Source organism: Nicotiana attenuata, unplaced genomic scaffold, assembly GCF_001879085.1.
Source record: "Nicotiana attenuata strain UT unplaced genomic scaffold, NIATTr2, whole genome shotgun sequence".
In the NCBI taxonomy this organism is placed as follows: domain Eukaryota; kingdom Viridiplantae; phylum Streptophyta; class Magnoliopsida; order Solanales; family Solanaceae; genus Nicotiana; species Nicotiana attenuata.
In genome coordinates, this window is record NW_017671501.1 from 39,728 (window position 1) to 54,265 (window position 14,538).

A 14,538-nucleotide genomic window follows, 5' to 3' on the forward strand; every position below is an offset into this window, starting at 1 on the left:
GTATTTCTTTCTTTATTATGTTGTGATTGATTATGCATACTTATTTCGAGCCGAGGGTCTATCGAAAACATCCTCTCTATCTGCACAAGATAGAAATAAGCATGTGTATACACTATCTTCCTCGACCCACTTGTGAGATTACAGGTATGTTGTTGTTATTTGTGTGAGTGAATGAATAAATTATGTACTCTTCAAGTTAATTAAATTTCTTAATATATTTCATGCTTATTGTGATTATTATCATTATATCTTGAAACTAATGCAACTAAGAACAAAAATATCTACACTTAACCGACTTAAATATTTCATGGTACAAGCCATAAAGATGCCAAATGGATATACTTTTAACAAATCGAATATAAAACCAAAAGAAGAAACAAAAAGAAAATTAAAGAACCAGAAAAGGATAAAAACAAAATAAGAACAATCTAAAGAAAGAGTTACAAATATTGGACTCTTGTTGATATGATTGGATAGCGAATAGAAGACACGTGAAATATGAGAAGCAAAGACACTTGTGCTCCACGCGTTTGAATTGAAGATGGCATTTTTTATCCTTTTATTATCTACACCACAGGAAAAGCAAAGACCAAAATTAATTTATAAAATCTATTTAAAGTACCAAAAATATCTTTAGCAGTGACCAAATTAAGTCAAAAAAAAAAATGGCAACTCCTGAAGAAAACATCGCAGCTGCAGCTCCGGCACCGGCGGCAGAACCACCAGCGGAGGAAGCTTTAGCGGCCGCCGGTGTTGACACAGCGACCAAAGAGGTTGAAACGCCGAAGGAAGTCAAGGTAATACGAACTCTTTTTTTTTCCGTTTTCTTTTGTGTTTCCCTTTATTTATTTTTTTGTGCTCAGTTATTAGTTTATTCCTATCTTTTACGTCGTTTAATCTTCTTTAAAAAATTGCTTTAAAAGCTCAAAACAGGTCAAACCATTAATAACTTGTTGTGTACTCGATAAACGAGAGATTGAAGTGGATGAGTAAATTTTCTAAATTATTTTTTGGTCCTTTTCAAAGGGAAATTCAAAAAAAAAAAAAAAAAAAAAGTAAAAAAAATTGTAGTACTCTAACTTTGTATAATTATTTGTTGTACTCAACCATCCCACAACAAAATAAGACAAGGTTAATTAAATTCACAACCTCGTGCTTTTGTTTTGTATGTACTTAACTTTGATTAAATTCAACAAAGTTGTGATTATGCACACCTGTAAAAGTATACTCCGGGAACTACTTGGATAATGTGGATATATTTGAATAGATTCTTAAATTTATTTTTAACTCCTTTGCACCTCGAGCTATAGGGTGAGGGTCACGTGCCCCCGTCAAGTTTGTATTGGGACAAATATTCCATTAAATATGCACATTTATGATATTATGAAGTTATTACATCAAAGAGCCAGGTCAAACGTGAAGCAACTATAGCGGTTGCTTTAGGCCCCAAAATTTGAGGTGCCCCTTTTCTTGAAATAATAGACTTTTTAAACCTTGAAGTTTCTTTAAAACATAATAGTCGCTCTAGTATTGATGGTTTAGATTTATTTTTGAATTAAAAAGTGTTAAATAGTAGTAGAAGATAATACTATTTAACACTTTGATGTACTCAGATAAAAAGATTTGATTCTTTTTCAAATGCTTATATTGCTTATATAATAATATTGACATTTCATTTAACCGTTGTCTCAACGGATAAAGTTTTTCAAAATTAAATTTGATAAATCTTATATAATATCAATAATGTCTCAAGCAAGATTAAATGGATTAGTTAATATTATCAATTGAAAAAAAATTATTAACTACTTTGCATCTCAAAAAGCTAGAAAAATAGACATCAAATAAAAATATATCCTTGAGTTTAAGGAATCCAATATGGCTTTAGGCTGCAATATTGTTGAGGGGCTCGCCCCTGTTACAACAACGATTTTAATTTGGCTTTAGTCTACAAATGTTTTTGAGCCGCCCACAACGATGATATAAGAATTTATCATAAATTGTTGTTACTTACTGTAACCTTGTCTCTTATTGAACTTGGGGGCAATAATGTGACAAAACACATGTCACTCTCTTACCCGGATTTGAGATGGACAGTGTGACAAAGCTCACACATGCGGATGATAATTGATATGAAGGTATTGCAACAAATACAGTGTAATTCCACCCGTAGAGATGCTGTTTCGGGTTATATGAAGTTATTAACATGTGAAAATTAATTTTGTTACAATTTTGCTTGGTTTTCTCATTCTTTAAATTTCGATCATGCGTAGGAGGAGAAGAAAGGAGGAGCACAGGATCTCAAGTCAACCCTTTTGATTTCAGGGGCTGTAGTAGCTGTGGTTGGAGCAGTTCTAGCTATTGTTAAGAAGGTGAAAGAGTCAGCTAATTGAATGTAGATCCTTTGTATCGCAAACTTCATATTTCCATTCGCAACTTCATTTTGTACATTTTCCCCCCTTTTTGTAAGACGAGCCTAAACTCTCTCTCAGCCTTGAAGGGAAATCAATAAATTTCATATGCTTTAATTATAATGTTCTACTAGTAATAATCTATGAGCTCTCTAGCTAATATAATGCGATTAACATGTGGTTACATAATAAATTTAGTGTGTTAACTACGAAGGTACTCGCTTACTGTTATAATTTTCAGAAAATATAGTAACTTCCTCAAATGGTAAAATCAAAGATGAATCACCTTGAGCCGACAGTCTCATGTGCATTTCATGCGAGCACTCAAAGGAAGTACGATATAAGTATACCTTAATACAAGCATTAGTGACTTATTTCACTGCTCAAATTTATGATTTATAGGTTACACAAAGATTGAAGTATGATATAAGCATCCTACCTTAATACAAGCTATCAAAACTGGAAGAAAGCCATTGAAATGAGCTTCAACACACACGAGAGAATTGGGACTGAGAGAGAACATCCTGGAAGAAACTGAGAATTCCTTATTTCTGTAAAACTAAATTCTGTATCATGCTTACTTATAAGCAAATGAAAGGAAGAAGAAAAGAAGATCTAATCTAGCTGGCAATGAGCTGGCCCACTAGCTACTAACCAAACCACTAACTACTCCTAACCACCTATTAACTGCTTTAACTATCATGTGAAATAATTAGGCATACAGTCTATTGTGTGTTACAGTGTGTGGGTATGTACATTGCTCAATACCCCCCCCCCCCCATCAAGTTGGAAGGGAGGAACTCACGCCCAACTTGTCAAGTAAAGTGGAATGATTGATCCCTGTGAGGGTCTTGGTGAATATGTCAGCCAACTAATCAGATGTAGGAATATAGTGTAATGAGATCAGTCCTTCCTGAAGCTTGTCTCGTACAAAATGACAGTCGACTTCTGTATGCTTGGTACGTTCGTGGAAAACTGGGTTCTTGGCTATGTGTAGGGCTGCTTGATTGTCACAAAAGACTGGAATTGGGAGAGATAATGGGACTGATAACTCTTCAAATAGTCTGACTAACCACACAAGTTCACCAACCACTGCTCTAACTGACTTGTACTCTGCTTCAGCTGAGGACAAGGCTATGGTGGACTGCTTCTTTGACTTCCAACTAACTGGACTTCCACCAAGTAGAATTAAGTAACCACTAACAAACTTTCTGGACTCTGAGCAAGCAGCCCAATCTGAATAACAAAAAGCATTGATATTGTAATCTGTGTTGTTAGATAGAAATATTCCCAGGTTTGGATCACCTTTCAAGTACCTTAACACATGATATGCAGCCTTTAAGTGAGTATCTCTGGGACTCTGCATGTATTGGCTAAGATGTTGCACACTGAAGGCTATATCAAGCCTGGTGTTGGTGAGAAAATTCAGCTTCCCCACTAACTTTCTGTATTGAATGGTATCCTCCAACAAAACACCTTGATCAGCTTTTAACTTGAATGAAGGATCAAGAGGAGATGACAATGGAGATTGTTGCAAGCAGTCATACTCCCTCAGCAGGTCCATAGTGAACTTTCTCTGAGAGATCAACACTCCATTCTCTTTATATAACACTTCCAACCCTAAGAAGTAGTGCAAAATCCCCAAGTCTTTGATCTTGAAAGATTGGTCCAAGAACTTCTTCAGAGAGTTGATCTCATCAAGATCATTTCCTGTGAGTATGACATCATGTACATATACTGCCACAAACACCATCGTGTTGTCCTTTTTCTTATGAAACAAGGAATAGTCCAGTAATGAGTGAGTATAGCCCCTAGAACACAGTGCTTCTGCAAGTTTTTGATACCACCGTCTACTAGCTTGCTTTAAACCATATAGAGATTTGTTCAACTTGCACGCTAAGCCTGGTCTCTCCATGACTAAACCAGGTGGTACCTCCATATAGACTTCCTCATGTAGGTCTCCATGGAGGAAAGCATTATTCACATCTAGTTGGAACATTTTCCAACCCTTCTTGACTGTTGTCCCTATAAGAGCCCTTACAGTGGTCATCTTTACCACTGGTGAGAAGGTTTCTGTATAGTCTATTCCAGCTTGTTGAGTGTATCCTTTGACCACCAGCCTAGCTTTAAATCTCTCAATGCTTCCATCTGCCTTGTGCTTGATTTTATACACCCATTTGCATCCTATAGCCTTCTTTCCATCAGGAAGAAGAACCAGGTCCCATGTATGATTTGTGTATAGTGCATGGAATTCTTGAGTCATTGCTTCTTGCCAGGCAGGATTGATGACTGCTTCTTCATATGAACAAGGTTCACACTCATGTGAAATACTTCTTACCATATGCTGACTTTCAGGAATCAATGCATGAAAGGAAAATGCAGTTTATCTAGCAAAAGGGCAGTGAAAGAAGTAGACTGTGTTTCTTGACTTTGGTTAGATGGACAGGCTTGGAGATTTGGGATTGAATATACAGAGTCTTTTAGATAGGCAGGTGTTTTGTGTGGTCTAGCAGGTCTACACTGGTTGGGACTCTGGTGCTCAGAGGAACTGGTGAGATCAGGAACATAGAATTGGTCCTGACTACTTGGAGCTAATTCAGTTTCTATGTTGCCACTTTGGTGCATGGATATGGGTGATGATTGGTCATGATTGTGTGAGTGCTAAGGTGACATTGCACTATGGCGTGATTCAGGTGACACTGCAATGGAGTGGTGTGGGGACTCATGAGGAACATCAGACTCAGAAGGAAAGACTGGAGCATTAGGGAATCCCCCTTGTGCAGAAGGAAACTTCCCAGGACAGGATATATTATTGAAATTGAAAGACAAATGGAACGGGAACACATTCTCACGAAAAACTACATCTCTTGACACATGTATCTTCCTTGTGACCAAACTTAAGACTTTGTAACCTTTTGAACCAGATGGACATCCCACAAAAACATGAGGAGTGGCTCTTGGTTCAAATTTATCTTTGTGGTTTTTAAGTGTAGTGCTGAAACATAAGCAACCAAAACTTCTGAGATGGGAGTAGTTAGGCTTTTTCTTGTATAGTAGTTCATAAGGACATTTGTTGCTTATGGAGGATGAAGGTAATCTATTTATAAAGTATGTAGAGGTGAGTATACACTCTCCCCAATATGTGAGGGGTAGTTTGGACTGGAAAAGTAATGCCCTGGCTGTTTCAAGTAAGTATTTATGATTTCTTTCTACCATAGTGAAAAAGGCCTTGATCACATATAGAGCATTACTTTTGCTGCCCAGAAGATGTGTCCAGGTAGATCTGCTATAATCATCTACAAGAGTTATGAAGTATCTGTGACCATCATGAGTAGTTACATGATAGCGGCCCCATAAATCAATGTGTAACAATTCAAAGACTTTGGTTGAGGTTGAACTTTTAAGAGGAAAGGGCAATCTTGTTTGTCTAGCCATAGGGCATATGGGACACATGAAGGGTTGTTTTGGAGCAAATTTAACCGGTATGGTTGAGATACCTCTCATCTTTACAAAAGGTACATGTCCCAATCGATTGTGCCACAAGGAATCAACAGTATCAACACCATTAACAAACACATTCAGAACAGAATGACCACTTCCTTTATTCAATTCTGGACTATGTACAACAGTTTGGGAATGAGAAGGCACTCTATTTACATGTGTGTGATGTGAAGTGGAAGAACAAGACATAGAATCACAAGTAGTACTAGACATAGACTTTGAGAATTGAAAATACAAACCATCAATTGCTTTATCAATCTCCAGAGGCCTCTTCACTGAAGGGGCTTGCAGAATGAAGCAAGCAAACTTGGTAAATGCAACTATACAGTCAAGCTGAATTGTTAAGAATGAACAGAGATTAGGTTATATTTGAAACTTGGCACAAAAAGGACCTTTCTCAAAGTGAATTTGGGACTAAGAACAACATCCCCAATGAGTGTCACCTTCACCTTATATCCATTTGGCAAAGTCACTAGGAAGGGATAAACTAAGGTTTTGGTGTTGGTTAACAAGGATCTTTTGAAGGTCATGTGGTTTGTGGCACCGGAGTCTAGGATCCATGAGTCAGTATTTGGTTCGAAACAATCATATGAGTGATCACCATGTTTAAAATAATTGCAACAAGTCACAGTACCTGCAAAGCTAACAGCACCACCAGCTAAGTTGACATTGCCAGAATTCTCCCCTGCATTTCTTGGTTGAAAGTTCTCCAGTAGATTCAGCAGTTGGCCATGCTGCTCCTTGGTTAAATTGTGCAAGTTTTGATCTCGCTCCTGCAACATCCCTTCTTCTCTTTCTCCAGTATTTACTCTATCACCTGGTCCTCCAAATGTATCTGCAGCATTCGCTCTTCCTTTGTTGAACTTATTGAAGACCTGTGAATTGTTATTGGACCTATTCATCCCTTGTGGGTATCCATGGAGTTTGTAACATTTGTCTTTGGTGTGCCCCGGTCTCTTGCAATACTCACAAAAAGGCCTAGGCCTGTTAAGATTGTAGTTTCCTCTAAAACTACCAGTTCTAGCAGAGTTTTGACTGTAATTCGTCCTAAAAGTGTTCACACCTGTGGTGTTTACATTAAGAGTAGTAGAGTCGATCATGACTTGATTGTGGCACTTGACTTCTCTCTGCTTCTCTTCCTGAATAAGGATGGAGAAGGCATGTGCTATGCTAGGTAAGGGGTTCATCATCAGTATACTACCCCTCAACTACTGTATATGATAGCATCAAGGACAATGATAGAGTTTTGGAAGCTCCAAGAAGGCCATTTACAAGATCTCAAGTTAAAGAATTGCAGACTAAGATTGCTGGACTTCAATGGCAAATAAAGAAGCTTTTAATTATAGAGGAAGAGCTCAAGCCCAAAGGAGATGAATTATCCAATTTATACAATTATTTGGTGGCCCAAATTGAAGTCCAAGAGGAGGAACATTGGGTCCCAACATCAGCCCTTGAAGTCCACCAAAAGAGCATCCAGAAGAGCTTAAAATGAGCTTAAAAGAGGTCCAAAAGGGGGTGTTTCAAAAGGAGCCCAATTGGAGTCCAAACCAATGGCCCAAACTAGTAATTTTAAGGCCCAAATCTGCCCCTAAGGGATTTGGCCGCCCACCCTCTTATTTTTATTAGCTTTTATTAGGTTTTCTAGTAGTTACCTTAGCCTCCAAGTTAGGGTTGCCTTGGCAGCCACACTACCTAGTTTTTAGGATTTTTTTCTCCTATAAATAGGAGTTCTTTTCATTCATTGTGGCACTTCATTATTGATTAATAATATTATACTTTGAGAGTTCTTTTGAACCTTTGTTACTTATGCTTTGAGATTTATCTTTCAACCTTTACTAGTTCATAGTTCAAGGTAGTAAGATAACTTCTTTATTGTGATATCATTGATTCCTTTGTGGTATTCTTAGAAAGCAATTAATACTAGTTATTAATTGTTGTCTCAAGTTACTCGTAAAGCGGTCATGATCCGAATCTAATATTTTTGATTTGTTCTTTAAGTAAAGGCGTTTGATTTCTTCAATAAATCAAAACGTTGTTACTTGGATCTTGTCAAGGCTTTAGAACTTGCATTCTTGGAAGTTCTTGGAATTCTTTCCCTGAATTTTCCCATATCCTTTATTTCTGCACTTTAATTCTTGTTGTTCAATTCCTTATTGTTATTGCTTCTGCATTTACTTCTCAATTCCTTACTCTAGTTCCCGACCTTGTTGTTATCAGTATATTCTTCATTTAGTCCCATGAGGAATTGGATCAACCTCTTGTTCAGCCTTTTGCATATTGGCCTTAGCTCCACACACACATTGACAACTACACTGAGCATGACTATTCAGCATGTTTAACTCTTCCCACTGCTTTTTCATCTTCGTGTAATATCTAGTAATATCGAAATTCCCTTCGCTTAAATCACTATTCTCCTTTTGTAATTGATATAGCTTTGCTCCATTTGTTTGATCGTACCTGCCCTCTAGCTCTTTCCAGAGTTCCTTTGCATCGTTAACATATTGTAGGCTATCCGCTAAATCCTTAGAGAGTGAGTTCAGTATCCACGAGGTTACCATGTCGTCGCACCGTTCCCACTGATCGAAGAGTGCATCATTTGCATCTGGCTTTTTACATTTTCCATTAATGAATCCTACCTTATTCTTCACAGACAGAGCTCTTAACACGCCTCTTCTCTATGATCTGTATCCAGAACCATCAAAAGGAGTCGGCACTAGAAAAGTTCCTGCATTCTCAGATGGATGCATGTAGAGTGGACTAGTTGATCTCAACGGAGTATTGGTTGAAGTATTGGTTGAATCCGCTACTTCTTCTTCTCCGGCCATGACTCAAGTAGTCGATGATGTTTCAATTGAAAATTCGGCGGTTAGAGAACTCAATTTCAGAGAAATAACTGGAAAATGAAATGCGATCTGAAGAACCCTAAATTGAACAAAGAGGAGACGAAATTGAGAAAAACATATCGAAGAAGGAACGAGCTTGATGAGGAATCAGATCGAGAGCCCGAGCCTGTTCTCTGATACCATATCAAAACTGGAAGAAAGCCATTGAAATGAGCTTTAGCTCACACGAGAGAATTGGGACTGAGAGAGAACATTCTGGAAGAAACTGAGAATTCCTTCATTTCTGTAAAACTGAATTATGTATCTGTATAATGCTTACTTATAAGCAAATAAAAGGAAGAAGAAAAAAAGATCTAATCTAGCTGGCAATGAGCTGGCCCACTAGCTACTAACCAAACCACTAACTACTCCTAACCACCTATTAACTACTTTAACTACCATGTGAAATAATTAGGCATACAGTCTATTGTGTGTTACAGTGTGTGTGTATGTACATTGCTCAATACAAGCATTAGTGACTGATTTTACTGCTCAAACTCATGATCTATAGGTTACACAAAGATAATTTTACGGTTGCTCAAGCCCTCCTTCGCATGTGCGATTCACATGGCATTCGGAAAAAGTTAAAGTAACTATTAAAGTAACTACAAAAACACTCCGCCAAGAAACAAAATAAGAATGGAATATCCATGTTCTATCAAACCGTCCCTCCATGTAACACCATAATGTATAGAATTTCTTTATGACTTAGTAATAAGACTAATTAAGAAACGCCATCCATTGAGTTGAGGTAAATACCGGATGCAACATTGAGTTGATGTAAATATCGGATGCGGGAGTTTTTATCGAACGTACTACCATTCACATTTGGCCTCTGACTAAGGTGCGTTGTATGGATTCCTAAGCTTATTCAAATAAGCGTTTCGAAAAGAATTGATCTTTCTGTGTAGAAGCATGACTTGAGAACAGACCTAGTTAGAAAAAAAAGAGCAATTCGATGCACTAAACTCCCTCAATGCACAGGGTCCTGGGGAATAGACTTATAGCCTGTTTGGCCAAGCTTATTTTTGGGGCAAAAGTGCTTTTTTTGGCCAAAAGCACTTTTGGCCAAAAATTGAGGTGTTTGGCCAAGCTTTTGGAAGGAAAAAAAGTGCTTTTGAAGAGAAGCAGAAGCAGAAAAAAGTAGCTTCTCTCCAAAAGCACTTTTCTGAGAAGCACTTTTGAGAAAAATACACTTAGAAGCAGTTTTCAAAAGCTTGGCCAAATACTAATTACTGCTCAAAAGTGTTTTTGAAATTAATTAGTCAAACACAAACTACTTCACACCAAAAGCACTTTTTAAAAAGTGGTTTTGAGAAAAGCACTTCTCAAAATAAGCTGATTTTAGAAGCTTGGCCAAACGGGCTATTAGTTAGCTAACTTTTAATTAAGTGCTAGCACCAACAAAAGCTGCACGAATGTTTAATATATTTTCCCCATTTGGAAGCATAGGCCCCTGCAACAAGTTGAAGATATCTCAGCCAAATTATTAGTCGGAAAATCTTACCAACAAACAGCTATTGATAAGTCGCAGACGTGCGGACAACCCCACATGTATGTAATAGAATGGTGGCGGGTTGTCCGCAAAAGTCAACATCATAGACAGGTATTGTAATCATAGACTCAAAGATTACGATGAATGCTAGTCCCCAAACTCCATGCAAGTTGCAAGAAAGGAAATGCTAAGCATCATAACTTTAAGATACCATACCAGAAAAAATCTATAAAGATCGTAGCCAACAAAGCCTATCAAGAACAAAGATATTTAACAGCTCAATGCAAGATCAAAGAGCATCTTATGCCATCTTATTGTATGTTCTTATGAATTACTATAATGAATATTAGTTATCTCACCTGTAACAGAAACGCAATCTTCAGACACAAATCGGTATCCTTTATTTTGTATAAAAAAAGGTAAATACGAGAACAGATACAGAAAGTCAGGAAGATTGTGATATCCAATCACATATAACTATGTGAAGGAAGCAAATGACAGAAAAAAGAAACAACTATCACCTTTGTGATGGATGGGGAAGGCTATCGAACTGCATTCTTTCAGTGATACTAAAGGGGGCCATACATTTTAAGGTGACATATAAACAAGAGAAATTCTTTTCTAAAGCGATGTGTGATAATGTCAACCAAGCAACAAACATAGAACATCATCCAGTCAGCAGTTGTAAAATTTACATCTGCTCTCGAGATTTTGTACATCCAGCGGATGGAAAACCATAGAAAAGGAAAAGAGACGAGGCTACTCTTTTCTAAACATGAGTTTGCTTTATTTTTTTCAAGCCGTTGCCTATTAAGAAACACTTCAATCCTGTACTTCTTCTGTCTTCTTGTCCTTTGACAGCATGTACCAACCCAAAGCACCAACACCAGTAACAAGTCCAGCTAGAACGCCATAGTTGCGGTAACTGTCATTCGATACCCCAGGTGTCGAAGAGGCCTGGGCACTTGGTGCAGCGTCAGCTACTGAGCCTGAGCCACCAGCGCTAGTTGCAGCTTGTTCTTCTGGCTTGGGACCCTGAGGAATATCAATCATCACAAGCAGAAAATTCAAGGGGTCAATAGGAACTCAGCTGAAGGAAAAATAAGTCAAGAGAAACAGCAAATAGCTCCAGCAACCCCCCCTTTTCACCCATCTCAGTTACTTTTTTCTCTTGAGGTGTATTAAGCGACGAGCTTTTTAGTACTTGACCTGTTTAACATCAAAAATCAATGAACTAACAAGGTCAACTCTAGAGCTGTATCCTTGATCTGTTGAATTGAGCATTTATTTCGTTACCCGAGTATTTCATTTCTTTATCCAACCTCACATAAGTTAAATTTCAAAAGTTGATGAGTGCACTTCTATGTCAACTAAAGTCGGCTCAATGCCCATAAGTATGGTGCACATCTCAAGATTCTTGACATTGTACAAGTAGGTCAGTCAGCACACTGTCAAACGGGAAATGACCATTTCAAGTGAATCTTGAAATGATGGCTTTCACACACATAAGCAGTCAGTAACCTCTCCAAGCTATTATCAGAACCCAGACCTGTCTGAAAGAGAAGGCAATCAGGGAAAGAGGAGGCGATAAACATCAGGACAAAGAGGCGAGCTGTCGGAGGGAATCTCATATTAAACACATAATATGGTGGAGAGGAGAGTATGATAAGCAACAAACGTATAGCAACATGGCAACATCTTCCTGACTCAGTAGACTTCTAGGATATACAAAATGGAACCAACAAAAGGCTATTCTGATAACATTAATAATTGGTACCCCTAGACTTAACCTCATTTCTTCTTTGTAGTTGCCAACTCTCAGCCAATGAGTCCAATCATTAAGGGTGCAGACATGCCTAAAGAGGGGAGTGAAAGGCGGAGCACAATGAATCACTGTATAAATATCAATTTCCATACCTTGCGTGCAAGCTTCTCCAGTTTCTCCTTCTCCATTTTCTGCAAAGTGGAGAAACTACCATTTAGATAAGACGAGAAGACAAACTTCATGCAGCATATCTCATGAATGAACACTTCATAAAAAAGCAAAAGCACATAAGTAAAATAAGAGAACACCCAACATTTACCATAGAGGTACCAAGACCCATAGGAAAGAAGGTAAAATAACTGTTAGCAATATGCTGGGTTGCGACAAAAACTACCAAACTTAACCAAAGTAAAAGTCTTTCCTACTTCTGAACCAATGATAAAAAAGGAAGTTAACCGATAGCCGTTAGCAGTAGCAGTGTGTACATATATTAATGACACTTTAACTGTCAAAAAAGTGCCCCATTATACCTATTAGTAATTGATACTATTTTGGGTATGAAAAGGAAGAAACAGAGCTATGATATACTTATATAAATTGAACTTAGGAGGCAAAATTGTATACATGCTACTACGGCAAATGAGCAGTATGAGATTATGACAAAAATAGAACATCTAAGAGAAAGCAAAACCAGGATCCATTGCGTCAAATAGAGTAATAGACCAACAAAATGCAACACAGCTTTTTAGCACTACCAGAAATTTTACTGCAAATATACTTGCAGGCACAAGTCATGTAAGTTATAAATTACTACTAAAGAATTACCTTGATGTAGACATTTTCAGCAGCTTTTTCCTCCTCGCTTAACACCTTGCCACTGCTTGAGAGCCTACGAGAAACATATCTGAAAGCGTTCCTGGCTGCCATCTCAATTTACGTCTCCAAAATCTTCCTGTCATTAACAAATGAAAAATGGATATACACATTTGAAGAATTGAGAACCCATTTATATCCCTTTTCCAATTTGGTTTAATTCCAGCATCATATGAAATTACTGCAATTGTCAATCAGTCTCTTGCCCATAGGCATAGACAAAATCGGTTTTTACAGGATAGCTACGCCACAGGGAAAATGGTGCTTGCCAAAGAGCTAAGATTATGCTAATTCCTAATATATGTACATATAATCAATGATTCAATGACATCACAAGCAGATTGACATACAGGATGTGGTTCTATCACTAGGGAACTGTGTACTTTCTAGTAGCCTTGTTCGAACCAAAATACAATGTCAGATACCTATTCCACAACAACAGCTAGCGAAATTTTCTTCTTCGAAAAATCTATTTGGATGATCTAATCACACATATGGTCATCCTATTCATCGCCTATTTGACATAAAACTAATTCCAGATGGTCAAATGTGGAAAGGAAATCAAATCTTATTATCGAACTGAAGCTAGTTCTTGTTACGATCAAAACCATAAACCATTTTAAACAGACAAAAACCTAGTATCAATTATCCTTGCACTTAAAAACTTCCAATATTTACTGTTTTATGCACCTATATAGTAACATAGTATGTATATAACCATCAGGAGGAAATGAATGAGCATATAAACAGAAAAAACCAGTCCAACATCTGAAGAATTTACAGAAATGACATCTTCATACGGCATAGAAATAGCTCACAAATAGTCAAAACTCTAAGAAGCCACGCAATAAGCAATCGAAGTGTGAGGATGAAAATCGCTGAAATGAAACCCTAGGAAACCCTAACAATACAACAATCATACATCCATTTCATGGGCATAAGCGCATATAGAGAGATGAATAGTGCTCCTACCTTGTTGTTTCAGGTCGGTGAGAGAATGCGTGAGTGATGCTTTGCTGCCTGTTGGGGGTTTTACATTTTCCGAAAGAGCAGTAGTCATGCGGGCCGTTATTCAGGGTGAAATAGCCAGATTTATAACTGGTCCTTCAAAAATAGCCCAATTTCAAAAGTAATCGAAATTTAGCCATTTTTTATGTAAAAATAAATCTGAGCAAAAACACTGTTTAAAATCCGGAAAATACTCCAGTATATTATGCTGGAGTTCCAGCATAAGTATACTTGAACTCCAACATATTATATTCAGGAGTTCCAGGATAGTATGCTGGAACTCCAGCATAATATGATGGAGTTCCAACATAAATACACTAGAACTCCAGCATAATATACTGGAGTTCCAGCAAGTATAATGGTCCAGTATAATATACTGGAGTTTGGAGCACCAGTGCTCCAGTCTCCAGTATATTATACTGGAACCAGCAAAGTATTATTATGCTGGAGTTTATACACAAGTGCACCGAACTCCACTATATTATGCTGGACTGGTCTCTATTGCAGCAAAACGGTGGCTATTTTTCATTGACTTGGTAAACGCTGGCTATTTTTGATTGACCAGTCCGAAAACTGGCTATACCGTGAAATTTTGGCGTTATTCAG

General features: G+C 37.6%; 1 protein-coding gene and 1 long non-coding RNA gene across 2 annotated transcripts; one reads left to right on the forward strand and one right to left on the reverse strand.

Moving 5' to 3' along the window:
- The first annotated feature begins 613 nt into the window (after positions 1–613).
- On the forward strand, positions 614–2,531 carry LOC109208653. Its single transcript, XR_002065228.1, has 2 exons — positions 614–797; positions 2,271–2,531. It is a non-coding gene; the product is annotated as an uncharacterized LOC109208653 (long non-coding RNA).
- An 8,133-nt stretch (positions 2,532–10,664) lies between these two features.
- LOC109208655 (uncharacterized protein At2g27730, mitochondrial-like) lies at positions 10,665–13,984 on the reverse strand. Its single transcript, XM_019371787.1, has 4 exons — positions 13,897–13,984; positions 12,877–13,003; positions 12,204–12,242; positions 10,665–11,321 (listed from the first exon to the last, which is right to left on the reverse strand). Exons 2-4 carry the CDS (start codon positions 12,976–12,978, stop codon positions 11,109–11,111), a joined length of 354 nt encoding a protein of 117 aa, XP_019227332.1. The 5' UTR covers positions 12,979–13,003; positions 13,897–13,984; the 3' UTR covers positions 10,665–11,108.
- Positions 13,985–14,538: the final 554 nt, after the last annotated feature.

What these genes read in the sequence shown, in the direction of transcription:
- LOC109208655 (XM_019371787.1), bottom strand. Translation starts at nt 12,978, where the DNA reads ATGGCAGCCAGGAACGCTTTCAGATATGTTTCTCGTAGGCTCTCAAGC. An exon ending in CTGAAAATGTCTACATCAAG is followed by an intron (nt 12,243 to 12,876) that starts GTAATTCTTTAG and finishes TCCACTTTGCAG; the next exon opens with AAAATGGAGAAGGAGAAACT. An exon ending in TGGAGAAGCTTGCACGCAAG is followed by an intron (nt 11,322 to 12,203) that starts GTATGGAAATTG and finishes GATATTCCTCAG; the next exon opens with GGTCCCAAGCCAGAAGAACA.